The following is a 20,539-nucleotide window of genomic DNA, read 5'->3' on the forward strand; positions in this document are numbered from 1 at the left end:
GAGTAAGGTTTCAAGTTTCAAGAATACAGGCTTAAGCTGATTGTGAAATGAATCCTTCATTGGGGACTGGAAAATCTACTCACCTAGCAACTACCTTTCAAAGATACATAATGTATATATATTTCTAAATTGCTATTTGAAGTTTCCAGTAGAATTACTATTTTGAGAAACATCCGTTCTTAATATAAATACAATGCATCATCTTACACGAATTTCCTTCACCATCAACGTTTTGGATTCTTTTCCATTCAGACAATGACTATGGCATTAAAAATTTGCTGTGGGTAAATCTCTGGTGCTGATTTTTAGGCATATGGCCTAAACAAACATGGTCCCTTTGGTAGTAACCCCTCTCCATGCCCAGGTCACTCAGTCTTCCCCAGGCTTTCTCCTTCTCTTGGTCATTAAAAGCCATCATCAGGGACAGATCTCAACAACTTGCTTCTACTAAAGTTAAACATAGGTGAGGCTTAATATAAACTTACATTTTAACCATGGAAAGAACCTGACGGATCCAGTCATTGAATGTGGAGATTTATGATCTAGCCGACCTAGCCTTTTAAAGAAATATTACAAGTTAAGAAAGGCGAATAGGGAAGAGAGAAGCAAAGTGATTAAGTTCAAAATCTACACCTTACATGTCACTCTTAAGCAAAATTATAAGGAGAAATATTTCCTGCAAATGAAAAGGTGAATGTTTTTACTACAAGATCACAGGGGCACCTGGGTGACTCAGTCAGTTAAACATTGGACTCCGGCTCAGGTCATGAACTCATGGCTTGTGAGTTTGAACCCCTCAACAGCCTCTGTGCTGACAGTTCAGAGCCTGGAACCTGCTTCAGATTCTGTGTCTCCCTCTCTCTCTGCTCCTCCCATGCTTGCACTCTGTCTCTGTATTTCAAAAATAAATAAACATTAAAGAAATTTTTAAAAATCGTAGCATTGTCCATGTTGTAATATACTTATTTTTTCTTGAAAATTTCAAACTTATGGGGTGCCTGGGTGGCTCAGTGGATTAAGCTTTTGATTCTTGATTTCCACTCAGGTCATGATCTTGAGGTTCATGAGACCAAGCCCCCCACTGGGCTCTACTGTGACAGCACACAGCCTGCTTGAGATTCTTTCTCTTCCTCTCTGCCCCTCCCCCACTCATGCTCTCTCCCATATGCACTCTCTCTCTCTGTGAAAATAAATAAATCTTAAAGAAAAAAATTACAAACTTACAAAAATGATAAAAAGTCAAATTTCCTTTTCAAGACAAGTGCAACACAATTATCCACAGATTAATAAAATTCTATTAACCTTTTGTTATTGGTTTGTGAAATATAAAGACATTGAGAAAAAATGTGGAAGAAATTATTTTGGAGCAGTTTGATAGAATAAGTTTATATCTCTTGAGGGGCGCCTGGGTGGCTTAGTCGGTTAAGCGTCTGACTTTCGCTTAGGTCATGATCTCGCGGTACGTGGATTCGAGCCCTGCGTCAGGCTCTGTGCTGACAGCCAGCTCAGAGCCTGGAGCCTCTTTCAGTCTGTGACTCCCTGTCTCTCTGACCCTCCCCTGCTCACGCTGTCTCTCTCTCTCTCTCTCTCTCTATCCTAGAAATAAATAAAGCATTTAAAAAATTTTTTTTAAAAAGTTTATATCTCTTTAAACAAATAATTTTTAAAATTATATTATTAAGGCTTTTAAAAATATTTTTTCTAGTAATTTGTTTTTATTGTATTTTACAAAAGAATTGGTTTACAATGGATTGGATATTTAAAAAAAATAAAAAGAACTCCACAGTTTGTTTGAGAAGCACTATAGTATAAATAATTATATGTTCTCTCTCTCTATATATATATATACTTTATATACTATAAATAGGACACTGTCATATTTTGTTCTAAAACAAATAAATGGTACCAGGTATCAGAAGTTTAAAAATATTTTTTGGGGAAAACCTCTACCTACTAATGCAACTTTTATATGTATGTGTGTGCATTGGAACTAGGAAAAGATTTTCATTGTCTGATAATGAAATATATATCCACGAATCAATATTTGAGAAACACTATAATCAAGTGAAGAAAATAATAAATGATAACAAGATAAAATAATTTTCCAGAAGTTGTTGGAACTCGAACCAAGGAAAGGATGTCTACTGGGGCTGTTGCATTTTTGGCAAATGGCTGATAATGGAAGAAAGATTAATAGAATCATAAAAAGTTGGAAATCACAGATTCCTACTTCTTCGTTTTGACAGATGAGCTTGGAATAAGGAAGAAACTGTTGGAACTAAAACGATGAACTGGTGGGTGAGAACTGCAGATCTCATTATATATACAGTTTCCATATATAAATATATCTTTGTTGCTATTTTGTAATATCCAGAATCAGATAATATTAGAATGAGAGAAACCATCACTATCAAATAATAGAGCTTGTAAATTTTACACGTACGACAACCAAAGACTCATGAAGTTAAGTGAGCATGCCTGAAATTGCTCAGTACTTAAAAAGCAAGACCAGGAGGATTATTTCATTCCCACGGCAGTAATATTATGAAGCATCATGTTATGGGACTTTCAGGTGAGTCATCATATTAATTCCTCAGGAAGAGTCTTCTACTCAGTCCTCAAAGGAGTATATTTCATAGGAATGAAGTTGTGCTTTTCTGAGGCAAATCAATGAAAAAAAAAAGTTTTATTTAACAAATTAAATGATTAACCATAATGATAGGACCGGAAGAATTTTGCCAAGTAAAGACAATGGATTTGGGAGAATAATGCAATTAATAAAAAATTAGAGAATTTCAGTGTTAGAATAAACCTCAACTAATTTATATACACTCTTAAACTACCATCTAGCCTACTCATAAGAATAGTAATGAGTCCAAATGCCACATTTCTATGTTTTTGAACTCATACACTGTGCCGATTGATTAAAACAGAAGTTATTTCCTGAGTAATTCTGTAATCCAGTTACTAAACTGGCCTCATAATAATCCTGTGAAGAAGATGTTATTATTCGTGAGATGCTGGTGAGGATGTGAAGAAACGGGCACCCTCCTACATTGTTGGTGGGAATGTAAACTGGTACAGCCCCTCTGGAAAACAGTGTGGAGGTTCCTCAAAAAATTAGCAATAGAATTCCCCTGTGACCCAGCAATAGCACTGCTAGGAATTTACCCAAGGGATATAGAAACGCTGAGGCATAGGAGCACATGGACCCCAATGTTCATAGCAGCACTCTCAACAATAGCCAAAATATGGAAAGAGCCTAAGTGTCCATCAACGGACGAATGGATCAAGAAGATGTGGTTTATCTATACAATGGAATACTACATGGCACTGAGAAAGAATGAAATCTGGCCTTGTGGAGCAACATGGATGGACCTTGAGGGTGTTATGCTGAGCGAAATAAGTCAGGCAGAGAAGGACAAATAACATATGTTTGCACATATAGGAGGATTAGGAGGAACTTAACAGAGGACCATGGGGGAGAAGAAGGGGGAAATGGTTGGGAAAAGGAGAGAGGCAAACCATGAGAGACTCTTGAATGCTGACAAAAACTGAGGACTGATGGATGGGGGGAGTGGGCACGGAGGGGGGCACTTGTGGGGATGAGCACTGGGTGTTATATGGAAACCAACCTGATAATAAACTATTTGAAAAAAAAAAGATGTTATTATTACCCATTTTACATATGGGATAATTAAAGGGGAGAGAAGTAAAGTAAGTTATACATGTTACATTGCTTATATGAGATTAGACTTCAATCTGCTTATCTACCCTTATAAACCTGTATCTATTATATCATACTGTGGTCTAGCTAGTCAGTCAAGGTGGCATCATAGGCAATCAAAAGAGCTGTTGAGTCAGACTGTCTGGGTTCAAATCCAGATTTCGCAGCATAATAACTATGACTCTGAGAAAGTTATTTAACTTCTTTATCCCTGCGATTTCCTTTCCTGTAAAATGGAAGTGGGACTACAGTGAGGATTCTAGGTATTTAGCATATAATATATAGCATATATACTCAGTAAATGTTAGGTATTATTACCAAGGCTCAAGGAGACAGCTCAAGCTAAAGTAGGTCTCCTGGTTGCCCTGGACACAGCAAAATCAATATATCTACCATCCCTAATCTTCTTTTCTATAGGCTCTCCATCTGGTGGGAAGAAGGCAATCCAGCTTCCAGAGTACTTCTCAAAGGAATCAAATATTGATCCTGCCAAGGTAAGCAGGCTCAGACATTCTCCATGCTAGAACTTAGTTCGAAGTATCAGCTTCTGATTCTCCCACTGGTTATCATTATGACTTTATAAACAAAAAAGGAGAAATATATGAAGATGGTAATGAAACAGTGAAGTTGTAAACCAAATCAATATTCAGTATAAGAAACTCTGAATATCATACTTCTAATTAAGAAACGCCTTGTTTAGGGATGCCTGGGTGGCTCAGTCAGTTAAGTGTCTCACTCTTGTTTTCTGCTCAGGTCATGATCTCTGGGTCTTGAGAGCCAGCCCCACATAAGGCTCCATGCTAGGTATGGAGTCTACTCAAGATTCTCTCTTTCCCTCTCCCTTTGTTCCTCCCCTGTTTACACTGTGCTCTCCCTCTCGCTCTCTCTCTCTCTCTCTCCACAAATAGGAAAGAAAGAAAGAAAGAAAGAAAGAAAGAAAGAAAGAAAGAAAGAAAGAAAGAAAGCAAGCTCTTGTTTAGAGCAGTGATTCTCAAAAGTGACATTAGCCTGAAAGTCTCTTGGGGTTCAGGTTAGACTGAGATGTGTATTTAAATGTGTATTTCCTGCTTCCATTATATTTATATTATAATGCTTAATATTGAGCCTACTTAATATGTTTCTTACCTACCAGAAATTATTTTCATATGCAAATTGTATGAAACTCAGCCTTTATAATACAGAAGAGACAGCACAAAAATCACAGCTATGTAGCAACCAAGCAAAAACAGTGCTGATTTATGAAACTTCACAGACTTAGAAATAGAAACAAAGCACTAAATATTCATGAAATCCCATACAGTGCTTGCACATAAGTTACATCTCGGTGATTTGTAACTTAGTTATAGAGAAAAGATAATAATCTGAGCACATCCAAACATATGGAACCTTTCAAGTGTTAAGTTTCACTAATTTTTTTGTCTTACTTTCGTCATAAATTTGGTCTTATTTGGGTCATAGTTGAGTCATAAGTAAATTATGAATATGCTATAAATGGCTGATCATAATCTAAACCTCCCAAAGTAAAGTAAACAAAGATTTCATCAGCAAAACAAGAGAGTAACTATGGAAAGAAGAATTTAATGAAAATCTTCTCTGATTGCAATGTTTTTTTTAAGTAGTAAAAGCTCTTTAAAGACACAAAAACACAAGTTAAAGAAGCAAGTAAAATTCTGTCACTTGACAAAGCAACATCATAAAGCTACCATGCAAACAGTTAAAATAAGAAAACAATCTGTGCCATGTACTCTTTGAATTAATCATAAATTCAAGAAATAATCTGAGAGCTAATACAATAATCAAGAAAATATTAAATTTCATTGACTTATCTTGCCAATTTCAATTCTAGTTTTATAACATAATTATCTCAATTTTATTTAACTATACTAACACAAATACTAAGATGCAGACTTCAAACACAAATACTAAGTGCTTACAATCCACGTTTAAAATAGAAAAATTAGAAGTCTATCACTGGTGAAATCTAGCAATTCAACCCAAGACATATTTATTTATTTTAGACGCATTGGCATATATATTTAGATGCATATAAAAATATGTATAATTCAATTAATACTAAAAATCTCTTCTTTCTTTTTATTTTGCAACCTCTGATTTTTTTTTTCCATTCAGTGTGTAATAAACGATAATTAACTCCAAGCAGCTCTGGAACATAGTGCTGTTTTTAAACAACTGTTAAAGAACTTCTTTAATTAGAAAAAATTTACAATCTAGATATGGTCTTTTTGTGTGTGTGAAGGGAGGGGTTTATTTTCAAATGGCCTTAATTTACCTGTGACATAAATATATGGCCAGAGATAATGTATCACCTCCATTGAAATGCTTTTACTGTTCTTAAAAAAGCAAGTGTGATACTGGGATGTATAAATAGTAGGTAAGCATTAGGAATGTGAGGAGACATAGCCAGTGTAATAGTTATACTAGTCAGACCTGCATGAGCACCAATTATTTAGGTTTAGAAATTTAAGAGAGATGTAGACAAAAGTAAAAATGATCAAAGTCTATAAAAATAGAAACTCTAATGTAGGCCTTAAAAAATGACATTTAAGAAAGGAATTTTTTAATAATAGTTCTCAAGTATATGAAGAGGATGAAATCAGCTGCTCTCCATCTTTATTGAGGAATGAATAAGCAAGAATGAGATTAAACTTTAGGAGAGGAGACTTAAGTGAGATAGAATAGAATTTCCTAAATGAGTTATATTTTTAGAAAGAACAATCATCAAAATGGTCTGTGGAATTTCCTTCCCTGGAAGTATTTATAAATAAGACATATTTTTCCTTGTTCAAAAAGTTTCAGTGATGTCTTTCTGAGGGAAATAATCTACTATCATAGAGTCTCAAGATGGAAAGATCATATTTCCCAGTCACATTTATTGCTATAAAATATACTGAAAATGGAGACTTAATATTATAGTTATAAGCATTAAGCATTGAAACAGTCCAAAGATTTATTATATGTAGTCAAATATGCTTAATTACTATTAGATAAACTAAGGAAAATGAGAAACCATTCTCTTATAGTTAACCAATAATTTTCCACGTGGCTGTATGTTTAAACTTTTTTTTCAGGAAACTTTATCTATCATTGTATATGGAGGCAGCCTACTGCATAAAGATTCACTAAGATTCAGGGTCTTCCTGGCTCTCACCTGATGTAGGAGTTCATGGGCAAAGGCTCACTCTAGCTCAAGAAGTCAGATGGAACTAAATGTGACTTTGAAGAGGCATACCTTCAGCAAGTTACAGCTTACTGTAACCCCATGGGAGAGATAGGGACAACCTAAAATTTGCCAATTCTACTACAGTGTTCTTGTCCCTTTAGGAAGAAGATAAATAGGGGCGCCTGGGTGGCTCAGTTAGGTAGACGTCCTACTTCGGCTCGGGTAATGATTTCGTGGTCTGTGATTTTAAGCCTGGGTCTGGCTCTGTGCTGACAGCTCAGAGCCTGGAGCCTGCTTCAGATTCTGTCTCCCTCTCTCTCTGCCCCTACCCTGCTTGTGCTCTATCTCTCTCTGTCTCTCAAAAATAAACATTAAAAATTTTTAAAAAAGAAGATAAATAGTGAAGAAGAATCTGGAACAAGTTTCCATGTAGACCAGTTCTGCTATCACTTTTCAATATTTTTAACACCTATATATATCTTGCATGCATAAATAGTTAACGTTTATAATATACTGTGTTATATATATAATATATATATATAAAGCACTGTTACTAATGGTTTATATTTGCTCTTCTTATTTAATCCTCACAGTTTTAGTAAGTTGGTACTATGGTTGTCACCCATTTTATAGATGAGGAAATTTTGGCAAAGATATGTTAACAATTTGTTCAAAGTCACTCAGTTATGAAGCTACTGAGGCACAACTCTAAACTCAGGCAGTCTGACACCAAAGCCTCTGTGAAATTTGTAACATCAAGCCTCTTCTTTGCAGTTGAATTCAATATACATAAAATTAGAAATCAACATTTTCGATTCTATTCCTCATACTTAGAAACACAATTAATCACTTGTTTCTAGGCTTCAAACACAGAGCAGGACTCTCCAAAGTTAAAAAAGTAAAATATTGTTTTAAAAAATATATAATTTTAAGAATTGAAATAATGTTTTATTGTCAAAAATTCATTTACCCACAAGCAAGATCTCTTTTCTTATGTCTATGAAAGGAAGAAAACAGATTGACACTAATAAGCTGTTTCTTGTTTTTCATTGTAGTTTATTTGAAATGAGAAGCTCATGAATTGAATTGATAAGAAGTCAATTAACATATAAGAATATGAAGCAGAATGTATTTACACAAAAAGTGACTGTTGGCGAAGTAAACTGCTAAAGTCAACAATTGCAAGTAACATTTAAAAAGACAAATTACTAGGAGTTAGTATATAGAATATACATTCATTACATGCCTTTACTCTCCTTTATCACTGACTTTGAGTCTATCATAAATGCAATTATATTCTTGATTTTAAAGGTCCTAGCAGACATGGGGAAACCACGTTGGGGCTCTCAATATACAATGGCACAAACTTACACTAGCTACTTCTAAAAATTTGCCCTGTCTCAACGTATCCAACATACGATGGAAGTTAAGGCCCAAGGCCTGCCGAAGGTAAGTAGTCTCATAGGAGACCTTCTACTCCTTAAATTAGGACCCAAAAGCTTTCTGTCTTCAGAATAATGGTGAACCAGAAGTAACCCTGCCACCACAGTCTGTAGTAGAGAGGGATGACTTTTTGTGAGCAGAGTAGAGAGCAGTAAATAGTGTTAGAAAGATGAGTGAAGGGGTTAGGAGGAGGGGGATCGTTAAGAAGTTGTTATATCCCCTGGATAGTCCAGGGAAATGTAAGCGCTGTGTGCAGTTTAAGGTGGTCTCAGACTTATAGCAATTCCATGCAGGAGTCAGAAACAAATTATTTTTGGAAGAAGAAACTTACATTCCAGACTTCAAAGAGTTTTCTCATACGAAATTTCCTATATTACAAGGGTACATAAAAATAAATAAACACAAAAGAAAAGAGCGAGCATGAGCAAGAAAAATAGATAGCAGATACAGATTCCAAAGACTTCAGACAATAGAATCACTAGATACCTCTTATAACAGAGCGTTTATACTAGGATTTATTTTTTAATGTTTATTTATTTTTGAGAGACAGAGCATGAGTGACGGAGGTGGAGAGGGACACATAGAGTCTGCAGCAGACTCCTGGTTCTAAACTGTAAGCACAGAGCCCAATGCAGGGCTCGAACTCATGAACCATGAGAACCTCAACTGACTGAGCCACCCAGGTGCTCCTTACACTAGGGTTTAAAAACTAGTTTCATATAGGAACAAATGTAAAGACAGATTCAGAGAACAAAACTCTAAGAACTGCCCCAATAGAATTGAAAAGAAAACTAAACTAATGTTTTCAAATGAAAAATACTAAAATTAAAATCTCAAGAGATATACACACCTATTAGAGTAGAAATGTTGGTGAGGATGTGGAGCAACAGGAGCTTTTATGCATTCGTGTTGGGAATGCAAAATGGTACAGCCACTTTGGAAGATTTTTGGCAGTTTCTTATAAAACTCACCCTACTCTTACCATATGGGTGTGATTTTTAGGTCACTAAATGGAATTTCACTTAGCACTAAAAAGAAATGAGCTATCAGGCCATGAAAAGATATGAAGGAAACTTAAGTACATATTAATAAGTGAAAAAAAGGCCAATTTGCAAAGGTTACATACTGTATGATTCCAACTATAAGATCTTGGAAAAGGCAAAACTATGGAGACACAAAAAATGATCAGTGGTTGCCTGTGGTAAGGAGAGAGAAGAGTGACAATAGGCATAACACAGAAGATTTGGGCATAGTGAAAATACTTTTTATGATGTAATCATGATGGATGCATGTCAGTATACATTTGTCCAAAGCATGGAATGTACAACATCAAGAGTGAACCCTAAGGTAAACTCTGGAGTTTGGGTGATTATTATGCATTAATGTAGGTTCAACCTCCATTAAAAAACAGAAACAAAAACAAAAAAGGGCAATTCTGATGAGTGGTGACTGGGGTTGATAATAAGGGAGGCTGTGCCCACACATACTCACAATCTCTGTACTTTCCGCTCAATTTTTTAACCTTAAAACTACTCTCAAAAATATTTTTAAAAATAACTTCAATCTACTATTTTCATAGCGTCATAGACCCAGATAAAAAAGAAGTAAGTAAACTGGAAAACAGGTCAGAAGAAGGGATTTAGTATGCAGCACAGGAAAAAATGGAATGAGGGATATATTTTAGATTTCATCAGAGCTATAGTAGTAAGAGAGATAATTGAACAGAAGCAATAATTAAAGAACAGTAAATAATTTTTCCACTACCAAGGAAAAACACTGATTCACAGATTCAAGAAACCAAATGAAGCTCAAATACAATTACTTTTTAAAATTCCATACCAAGACTTATAAAAGTGAAACTGTATCTAAAAGAAAGAAAGAGAGAAAGAGAGAAAGGGAGGAAGAGAAGGAAGGAAGGAAGGAAGGAAGGTAGGAAGGAAGGAAGGAAAGAAAGACTCTTAAAAAGCACCTAGAAGGGAAAAATTGTTGAATAACTTCAAAGCAGGCTGAGTTCTAAACAGCAGCAACAAAATCCAGAGAAAGGGAAAATGGTAAAAGAAAATAACTGACAACCTAGAATTGTATACTTAGCAAAAATATCTTTGAGAATGAGAGTGAAATGAAGACATTAAACCAAAAGAAGAAAGAGAGTTTTTCACCAGCAGTATCGTGAAAATTTGTAAGGATGTACTTTAGGCAGAAGGCATGTGATCTCAAAAGGAAATTTAAGATGTAATAATAAAAGAGGGGCAAAGAGAGTAATACATAGGTAGATATATCTAAATGAACATTGATTATATAAACAACAATAATAAAGTGATTGTGGAAGTAAAAATGAAAAAGGAAGGAAGGAGAGAAGTAACGAAAATGATAATACCTGGCCACTCTATGTCAGAAAGGGATAAATAAAGTTAAAGGACATGAAGTTAAATAGCATTTATAAGCAACACAACTAATACATAAACATACAGTAAGACTAAAACTAAACAACCAGAAAATAAACCAAATACTATTTTAAAGATAGCTAGTATAATTATCACCAGACAAGATAGAATTTAAGGCAAAAGTCATTACTAGAAAAAAGAGTTTTACTTAAAAATGGTTTCTCAATTCCGAAAAAAGTTATAAAAACTTAAAATACAGAGAAATAAAGGAAAGATTTGTACACACAAATATACACCAAAAATCACTGTTGAAATTTTAACATATTTCTCTTAGTATTTGATGAAATAGATAAAAAATAATTCAGTAAAGATAGGAAAAACATAAAGAACACTACAAACAAACCAGTTCTAATATGCATCTACGTTTATGGCACCTAACCACTCCATAGGACATATTTTTTCTAGCACACATGGAATATTTAAGAAAAGTCACCACTTAGGACTACAAAAATATTTCAGCAAATTTCAAAATAATTAAATCACACAGATCATGTTTTCTGACTATAGTACTACTAAGCTAGAAACCATAAATAAGATATCAAAATCTACTTGTTAGTCAAAAAGTTATATAACTGCTGAACAAAGAAAACATTGCCATCAAAATTAGAAAATAAGTTTACCCAAATACCCATAGAAATACTATAAAACATTACACGCAAATCTTCAGCCAAAACAGTACTTAGAAGAAAAACATATAGCTTTAAAAAATAGATAGTAACTTAAGCATACATCTCAAGAAGTTTACAAAAAAGGAAAAGCAAAATAAATTCAAAGAGATTAAAGTAAATACTAAAATAATCTTAAAGTCAACAAAGATTAAAACAGGCATCCAGATTAAAACTGCATCAACAGTTTCAAACATTAGTTTTTTGAGAAGACTAATAAAATTAACCGACTTCTGGTGAAATTGATCAAAAACAAAGAAAATAGTTAAAAAACTTAATACCAGAAATGACAAAGGGAATCATATTAAAGAGGCTGCAGTTACTAAAAATACAATAGGAGGATATTATGGAAAGTATCAGGTCAGTAAATTTGAAAATTAAGATGAAGTAAGAAATTTTGTAAAAAAAAAAAAAGTCCACAAAACTGACAAAAAATTAGAAATCTGAATATTACCAATAACCTATATCCTGAATATAACTGATAACCATTAGAAAAATTAAATAAGTAGTCAAAATTTTTTGGTCTTGTTCCACATAATGTCATAACTTATATAAATCTTCTGTAGGACAGAAAAAAATGAAATGCTTTCCAACTCATGTATAGCTATAGTTAGTATAATCCTGTGTTCTCAACTTAATAAGTAAAGACAAGAAAATCATACCAAATTCGCTCAAAAAGATACATGAAAAAATTCTAAATAAACTATCAGTTAACTAAATCAAGCAATATATAAAAAAGGAAATATATCGTGATTAAATTGGGTTTATCCCATGAATGTAAGGTCAGGTTAACATAAAGAAAACATTGTAATTTACCATATTAAGAAGTTAAACTCAAAAATATTGTAATCTCAAAAGATGCAGGAAAAGCCCTTGACTTTGTTCAAGTCCCTTTTGATTAAAGAAAAAAAAGAAACTTTCATCAAACTAAAAACAGAAAGGACTTTCTTAATCTAGTAGAGTATTTTCTGACAAAATGCAACTGGCAAACATCATCCATAATGGTAAAATATTAAGTCTTTCCTTTTGAGATTAGGAACAAGGCAAGAATGACCACTGTCAACACTTCTAGTCAATCTGAATTTAGAGGATTTTAGCCAGCACCGAAAGGCCAGAGTGGGGAAAAGTACCGGAAACAGAAAGAACCATAACTGCCATTTATTTCCAGATGATATCATGGCTTATGGAGAAACTATTACAAATCACAAATAAATTTTAATAATGGAAACAATATTTAGAATATCAAATATATATCTATGTAACAGAAAATATAATTTTCAATAGATACCACTCAAATTGTAAAAAAATTAAATATCTGGAAATATCTAAAAACTATACAGAAAAATATTTATAAGGAAAGACTTCTACAGAAAAATTAGGAAAACTTATTTTCATTTTAAAAGTAATTAACTGGAAAGAGATAGCATGTTCATAGATTGGAAAAGTCAGTATGATAATGTCAATTTTCCCCCTGAATTGATTCATAGTTGTAATGCAATTCCAATCAAAATCTTATAAAAATTTTAGTGGAACTTGAAAGCTGACTGTAAATCTTGAATGGAAGTATGAAGGGATAAGAAGAGCCAAGATACCCTTCAGGAAGGACAATACGGAGGCCTTAAGGTTGTACTCATTAAAACACTTAATTGATAGAGAAATTCTTTTGTTTTGTTTACTTTGTTGCCATTGCTAGTTATTGTATTATAAACTGATATAGAATGACGTCCTCCCAAAGGGCAGTATCAAATCAAACTAGCAAGTATTTACCCTGTACAATGCTTAGTATCATCAATGACAGCCAAACGGTCTTCAGGGTATGATGACAAAAAAGATCTTCCTCGGTGGTGAATACTGTAAGAAATTCAAGGAGGGGAAACCAGACAATAAATTGGAGAGCTTTAGTTTTCATTCAATTCTTACTGGGCTAGTACATAGAAATTGATTTTTAGGTGTTCAAATGCCGAACAGATTTTTTGAATTCCCAAAATAACAAGAGTTCATATCCTACATGTACTTGTCAAAATATTTCTGGAACATTATACAGGTATTTTAGTTGAAGTATGTGGGTTTATAGTTCTTAAAGAATTATGTGATATGTGAAAGAAATATTCATACATAGAAAAGAAGAATATGAAGAGAAAAAATCTAGAAGCAAAATGAAAACGTCACAACAACTAGGGAAGTGAATCAAACAAAAATAAAACTATACCTTTTATTTTCCCAAATGGCAAAATAAATAATGATGATATAAACCAGTGGCTCTCAAAAGTGTGGTCACCAGAAGGGCAGCATTAGCATTATCTGGTGTCTTATTAGAAACACCAAACCTGGGCCTCCACCCTAGACCTATTAATCAATATCTGTGGGCACAGGGTTCAGGAATGTATATTCTAACAGTCCGGCCTGGAGATCCTGATGCCCTTCACGTCTGAGAACCACTGAATCATTCCAAAGCACACTACACTCAGTTTTACTTACATGGATGGACAATGTGTCGTAATGTTTATTACGAGGATTAAACAAATGGTCACAATTGAAAAGAAAAAGATAAAATATCTTTAAAAATACGATTGAATAACATAAATGGAACTTGTGTTTTGTCAAAATATACTTAACATGAATCTCTACTAATTTAATGAAAATAATAATATTCTACACAAGAAAGGAAAGACCCATCATCAAAAACTGTTTTAAAATACTTTAAAATATTTCATATAAATATCGGGAAGCTATTTCTTGTTTGCAATTACTAGTTATAGAACCTTTCCATATATACTGCTTCATTTGCCTTTGCAATTACATATTATTCAGCACATGCAACATCATTTTTATTCCAAGATTATTAGTTCATACTAGGATTTTCAAGCTCTCCAGAATTTTTTAAATTTGAAAATATGTTTCAAAAATACCCTCATAAGTCTACAACAACACTCAGAATTAAAGGGGATTTCTGAATCACAGATTTTTCTCCCTTTTCTCTATTTGTTTTATTCAGCTTTGTTTACCTAATCATCTTCACATCTATTGTATAAAATGACAGATTTCCAACTAAAAGCTCAATAAACATACACAGTAGTCAACTTTAATTGTAAAAAATTACAAAACTAACTTTAAAGCATTTCTACCAATGTAAAGCTCTGTGGGAAATTTTCTCGAAGTATTGTGGATGGTTATTATGAACAAAATAAATGAGGTAAGGTAATGTTACAATAATGATCTGGAACTGTGAGTCAAATGAATAAGATTAAAGGCACAAAGAAACTCTTCCTAATAAACAAGCAGATAACTGCTGGAAAGAAAAATATGTTCCTTGTTTGAAATTAACTGCCAAACATTCTCAACCTACACAAAGCTGTCATAAAGGACATCTAAATCTGTCCTTGTTTGTAACATGTGTTATGACAAGATTTGACAGTTTATCAAAGAACTATAATTGCCACCTAAACATCTAGCATTTTGTCAACTGCAAGTATGTTTAGTGAAAGCATTTATTTTACTTAAAATACAACAACTGTTTTTCTCCACTTTCTAAAAGAATTGACTGAATTTCTTTTCTCCTTAGCTGATCAAGCTTCATCAAGGCTCTCTCTTTGAATTATTTATGTTGGAATTTGTAAAGGGTAAAAAATAATCATAAAGCAAGAAACTATTACCAAGTATTGGTATTGGCTGGGTATTGACTTGAAACACCTTCAAAATATAGCAGGTCTCAAAGATCCGCAGAGATGACATTTAAATATGCTTGCCTTGGGAAGGAGAAAGATAGCCATTTTCTCTATACCACAGTTTATTTATCTAGAGTAATTTATTAAGATATGATGTCTTAAATACAGAGAATATGTTCTTTAATAGGCACCATTACTACCTGTAACTTTTGTTAGAAACAGCCAATGATAAGATAGATGTCTTCTTCAACCTACAAAGACCAAAGTAAACAGGAACTAAATGCCCTTGCAGTAAATTCAAGTAACAGAAATGTCAGAGTAATAGAGATATTTCCATGATACTACCAATCATTCATTTCTTTCAGGAAATAATTTTTAAAATAATTTTTCAGTCTCAGGTTTGGGGGTTTGTTCCTTACTGTAGTTGTTTGATAATAAAAAATAACACTTTTAATGTAAAAATTTTCCACCCAACTTTACATTTTTCCTTCACTCTCATAAACCTCAAAGAAAAACAATACAGTGAGAAAAATGCTATTTGGAAATTCAGGAATCCCACATTCTAGTCCACGCTCTGCCTCTAATTAGCTTTTAGATCCTAAACAAGTTGTTTCATTCCTCTGGACCTCAGTTTCCTGTCGGTGAATAAGGATGTTGGACTGGGTGGTCTTGAAGGCCATTTCCACCATTAACATTTTATGATTTTAGACAAATCCCTGGAACTATAAGGTGTTGCAACAGCCAGAACTTGGAGCAAAAATAGCAGCAAGACAAAAATTTCTTCTACTTCACACCTCAAGGAAAATGTAACCAACTATGTGTTTTTAATGTTTACATTAGCATTCAGTCCTATTTAGGTAATAATAAGTCTATTTAAAAATCTGTTTTGTTTTTCTTTAAAAAGTGAAAAATGTGTGACACATTGAGAACACTAAGAGAAAAATTATTTTAATTGAAGCTGCAAGTACTTTTTAGTGCAACTAAATTAAGCCACAGAATTTTCTTTAGAAATCACTGTATGTAGTCAGGCTGAGGATGAGAATGATATAGTATAGATGGGTCTGCTGATTTTATGATAGGAAGGAACATGAATGGAGGGTTGTAAGCAGAAGTGAGCTGGCATGCACTGCCAACCATGAAGGGTTTGAAATGAGGAGAAAAGCCTGATAATGTTGAGAAGAGAGGTGATTGCATCAGCAGCAGGACATTTTGATTTAGCCTTTTTAACATAGCTGTTGACATGGCTTTATATTAATGGCACATTTAATATACCTACATTTTTTTCTAGCAAGGTAATGTGTTTCATAGACATTGTCCAATGTTACCCATTTCTGTTGCCTATTCCAGTCCTGACCTAGTTCCTGATCTTATCCTATTCATGAACCCCGCTCAGTGGGGGAGCTCAAAAATAGGGTGAGAAAATATATTCAACAGATTATTTATCAATTTCAAACTATGAAAAAATGGTTATTTATTTTTAGACTAGATCAAAAGAGTTCAGAAGCAAAAGCCAGACACACAATTAGCAGGACAAAAATGTAGGATCTATATCTGATGCCTCCATTATTTTTATGATACAATTTGTTCTTGAAATTCCTGGTATCTGTGGTCCCTTCCATTTCTTTCCCCATTACACCAACTCTTAATGAACTTTGGAAACTGTGTACTTAAAATTTACTAACATTTAATCATCACATACATTTTATTAGTCTTTTTTAAATTATAAAAGTAATGAAAGTTCAATACTACACTAATAAATGGCAATAAAATATGACAGTCCTCCTTCATCCCAAACTCCCACCAACCTACTCCCCTCTCTGGAGATAATCAAAATGAAAAGAACCTCCATAATGACTTGATGCTTTAACTATTACTTAATTTTAAATACATAAATTTCATATGTTGCTTATATTTTTGACTGGGTTTTTTATATTTAGAAATATCTTGGGGATATTTCCATATGACTGCATGTAAGTCAGTTTCTTTAATCGCTGCCTATGTTTGTACAATACAATATATGATAATTCACCTATTGTTGGTCATTGTTAGTTTCCAGATTTTGCTTTTATGAGTAATTCTAGAGAGATATACTATTTGTTATTTACCATCTTATATTCTATAAATGATACCATACCTGCCACACAATACCTCATAAAATATTAACTGAATGAATTAACACAGCAACAAATAACACTATCAATATATTTTGGGATGCCTATAAATATTTCTATTGAGTAGATTCCTAGAAAGAGATATATCGAGTCAAAGGTTATATGAAACAAAACTTCCCTTGCAAAGTTTACACACTTACACATTCTGTTACAATAGAGGAGTTTATCTATCCTATAATTGTGGCCCACCTAATGTGTGAAAATTAGCATTTTCCTGATTACTAGTATTTTTTAATATGTTTAAAATCATATTTTCCCCTGTAAATTGCCTATTCATACCATTTCCAAACTTTTTGGTCATCTTTTTCCTCACTCCATTGGAAGCACATTGTCTAATATATGTTTTAGACATTTTCTCCAGTCTGTAACTTTCCTTTTAAATGTACACATCCTTTACCTTATAGAAGTTTTACATTTTTATGTGTTTGAATTTGTTTCACACCCCTAGGAAACTACTTCAGGCACTACAGAAGAAAAAATCCATGAAATGAAGAAAGACTGGATTTTTTAAATTTAAAAGTGCAAAGTGGACACCAAGTGGAAATTTGTTTTCCAGAGACTCAAGATCAATGTAGAGCAGCTCGCGGCCACCACTGGAACTGGGCCGGTAACTGGCCAGTAACAACAGAAAGTCCTTCGTTAGTCTGTGGTCTGACTTTGGTTGCAACCTTGACAGCAGTGGTGATCGCAGGATGAAGAGTGATTTGAGTGATTGACGAAAATGTCCAATATCAAAATCTTGGGGGGCAGCTCCCATCAGAACTTATCCCAGAAAATTACCGACCACCTGATCCTGGAGCTAGGCAAAGTGGTGATCAAGGAACTCAGAAATCAGGAGGCCTATGTGGAAATTGGTGAGAGCGTGAGAGGAGAGGATATCTACATAGTGCAGAGTAGTTGTGGCAAAATCAATGACAGTCTAATGGAGATTTTGATCATGATTAATGCCTGCAAGATTGCTTCAGCCAGTCAGGTTACTGCAGTCATACCATGTTTCCCTTACGCCTGGCAGGATAAGAAGGATAAAAGCCGGGCCCCGATATCTGCCAAACTGGTTGCAAATATGCTGTCTATAGCGGGTGCAGATCATATTATCACTATGGACTTACATGCTTTTCAAATTCAGGTGTTTTTTGATATCCCAGTAGACAATCTTTATGCGGAACCAGCTGTCCTGAAATGGATACGGGAGAATATCTCTGAGTGGAGGAACTACACCATTCTCACCAAACGCTGGTGGAGCTAAGAGAGTGACCTCCATTGCAGACACGTTGGATGTGGACTTTGCCTTCATCCACAAAGAATGGAAGAAGGTCAATGAAGTGGACCATATGGTGCTAGTGGGGGATGTGAAGGATCATGTGGCCATCTGTGTGGATGACATGGCTGATACTTGTGGTACAATTTGTCATGCAGCTGACAAACTTCTCTCAGCTGGAGCCACCAGAGTTTACGTGATCTTGACTCATGGAATCTTTTCTGGCCCAGACATTACTCGTATCAACAGTGCATGCTTTGAAGCAGTGGTCATCACTAACTCCATACCTCAGGAGGATAAGATGAAGCACTGCTCCAAGATACAGGTGATTGACATCTCCACAATCCTTGTGGAAGCCATTAAGACAACTCACAATGGAGAATCTGTTTCTTACCTATTCAGCTATGTCCCTTTATAGTAGAATAACTTTAGGTTATTCTCTTTTACAGTAAGATAAAATAAAAATATACCCTGCCCCTTGTTCATTCTTGGTATTTGATGAAAAGTTCAATAGAAGACTCAGCTGACTCTGCTCTGACTTTCTACATCCCACCTCAGGCATATTAGAGTTTACTTTATTTGAAAATTTTTAATGTTTATTTATTTTTGATAGGTTGAAAGAGAGAGAGAACGCACATATGAGGAAGGGGCAGAGAGAGACTGAGAAGCAGAATCGGAAGCAGGCTCAAGTCTCTGAGCTGTCAGCACAGAGCCAGATTTGGGGCTTCAACTCACTGATCATGAGATCCTGACCTGAGTGAAGTCCCATCCTTAAGTGACTGAGCCACTCAGGCACCCCTATCAGAGTGTATTTTAAATTGAGGAAGGACAGACTGAGAATAATTGCTGGGATTTTCTCTTTGGGTTGTCTCATTCTGGTTTCTTTGATTATTTTGTGAACTTTGTAGCTAAAATTCAGCTACTGATTTCAGATTTTGAGGGTATCATATGGAGGTGTGTGAAAGTGATTAGGAAATTGTGAACATAATTGCTAAAGTTGCTTCAGGAAAACCAATTGCAGCCAACCAGATCTACGACCCTCACCACTATCCTTTCATACCACCCTCTGCTCTCTCTTACTCCCCTTCCTCTAGGCTGCTTCATCTCCCACTGCCCACAAGTTCTCCAGTATTTATGCTAAACTCCTTGCAAGACATTTACTTTTATCTTCCTTCTGTGTATATGGTTGGCATCTCAGATGACGTCAGATTTATATTTAAAATTTGGTATTATTGTCCTCTTTTTGCAGAAACTAATAAAATGTCCACATGTGTGTGGGGGGGAGTGGGGAGAAGATACACATCTAGACATGTTGGGAAATTTCTGATCTCCAAGAAAATGCAGACAGGCCCTAAAACCTTCTCAAAAGATAAAACACAGGATAATTTTAAAGGAACAATACTCAGATTACTGTTAGATTTCTCATTTGATCTCCCAGGCAGTAACAAAATGGAAAAATTTTTGCAATTCTAAAGGACCATTATTTTTAACCTAGATTTCTTTACCCCACTGAACTGTCATTTAATTTTGAGGGGAAACTTAGGGCATTTTAATATATTAGAAGACTCAGGAACTTTACCACCTGAATGAATGTTTTCTGAAAGTATCACTTAAGGAAACTGAAAATAAAAAATATATACAACTAAGAGGGACACATGGGTTGAAAGAGGTAACGGTGAAACTGATAAAATTTTTCATGAAATTAAGATAATCACAGTTAATAAGCTAAAATTCACATAAAAATTGAGCCACAATATAGAGCAAATTATTTTAAAATCTATAAATAAAATTCCAGATGATATCCACAAAGCATGAGAGGTTAGGAAATGTTAGGATTGGTCTAAGTATATTAATAATCTTATCTAGTTTGGGAAGGAGGTTACTGACACAAATGATTGACATTATAGAAAATATAGCCTGTGTTTAAATATGTTTTTTAAAATTCAAGGGCAAGCAAGAGAAAAAGGTGATGAATTACTTGAAAA

The 20,539-nt window shown here is 34.2% G+C and overlaps 1 protein-coding gene and 1 long non-coding RNA gene across 2 annotated transcripts; one reads left to right on the forward strand and one right to left on the reverse strand.

The window, feature by feature from the left end:
• Nucleotides 1–13,106: 13,106 nt before the first annotated feature.
• LOC120225224 lies at nt 13,107–15,370 on the reverse strand. The gene is made up of 2 exons (XR_005526770.1): nt 15,326–15,370; nt 13,107–13,311 (listed from the first exon to the last, which is right to left on the reverse strand). It is a non-coding gene; the product is annotated as an uncharacterized LOC120225224 (long non-coding RNA).
• A 2,647-nt stretch (nt 15,371–18,017) lies between these two features.
• LOC120225223 (ribose-phosphate pyrophosphokinase 1-like) lies at nt 18,018–18,972 on the forward strand. Its single transcript, XM_039223477.1, is given in 2 exon segments — nt 18,018–18,517; nt 18,519–18,972. Coding segments are annotated over 2 exon segments (954 nt in total).
• Nucleotides 18,973–20,539: the final 1,567 nt, after the last annotated feature.

Source organism: Hyaena hyaena, unplaced genomic scaffold (genome assembly GCF_003009895.1).
Source record: "Hyaena hyaena isolate Hyena2069 unplaced genomic scaffold, ASM300989v1 scaffold_1360, whole genome shotgun sequence".
In the NCBI taxonomy this organism is placed as follows: domain Eukaryota; kingdom Metazoa; phylum Chordata; class Mammalia; order Carnivora; family Hyaenidae; genus Hyaena; species Hyaena hyaena.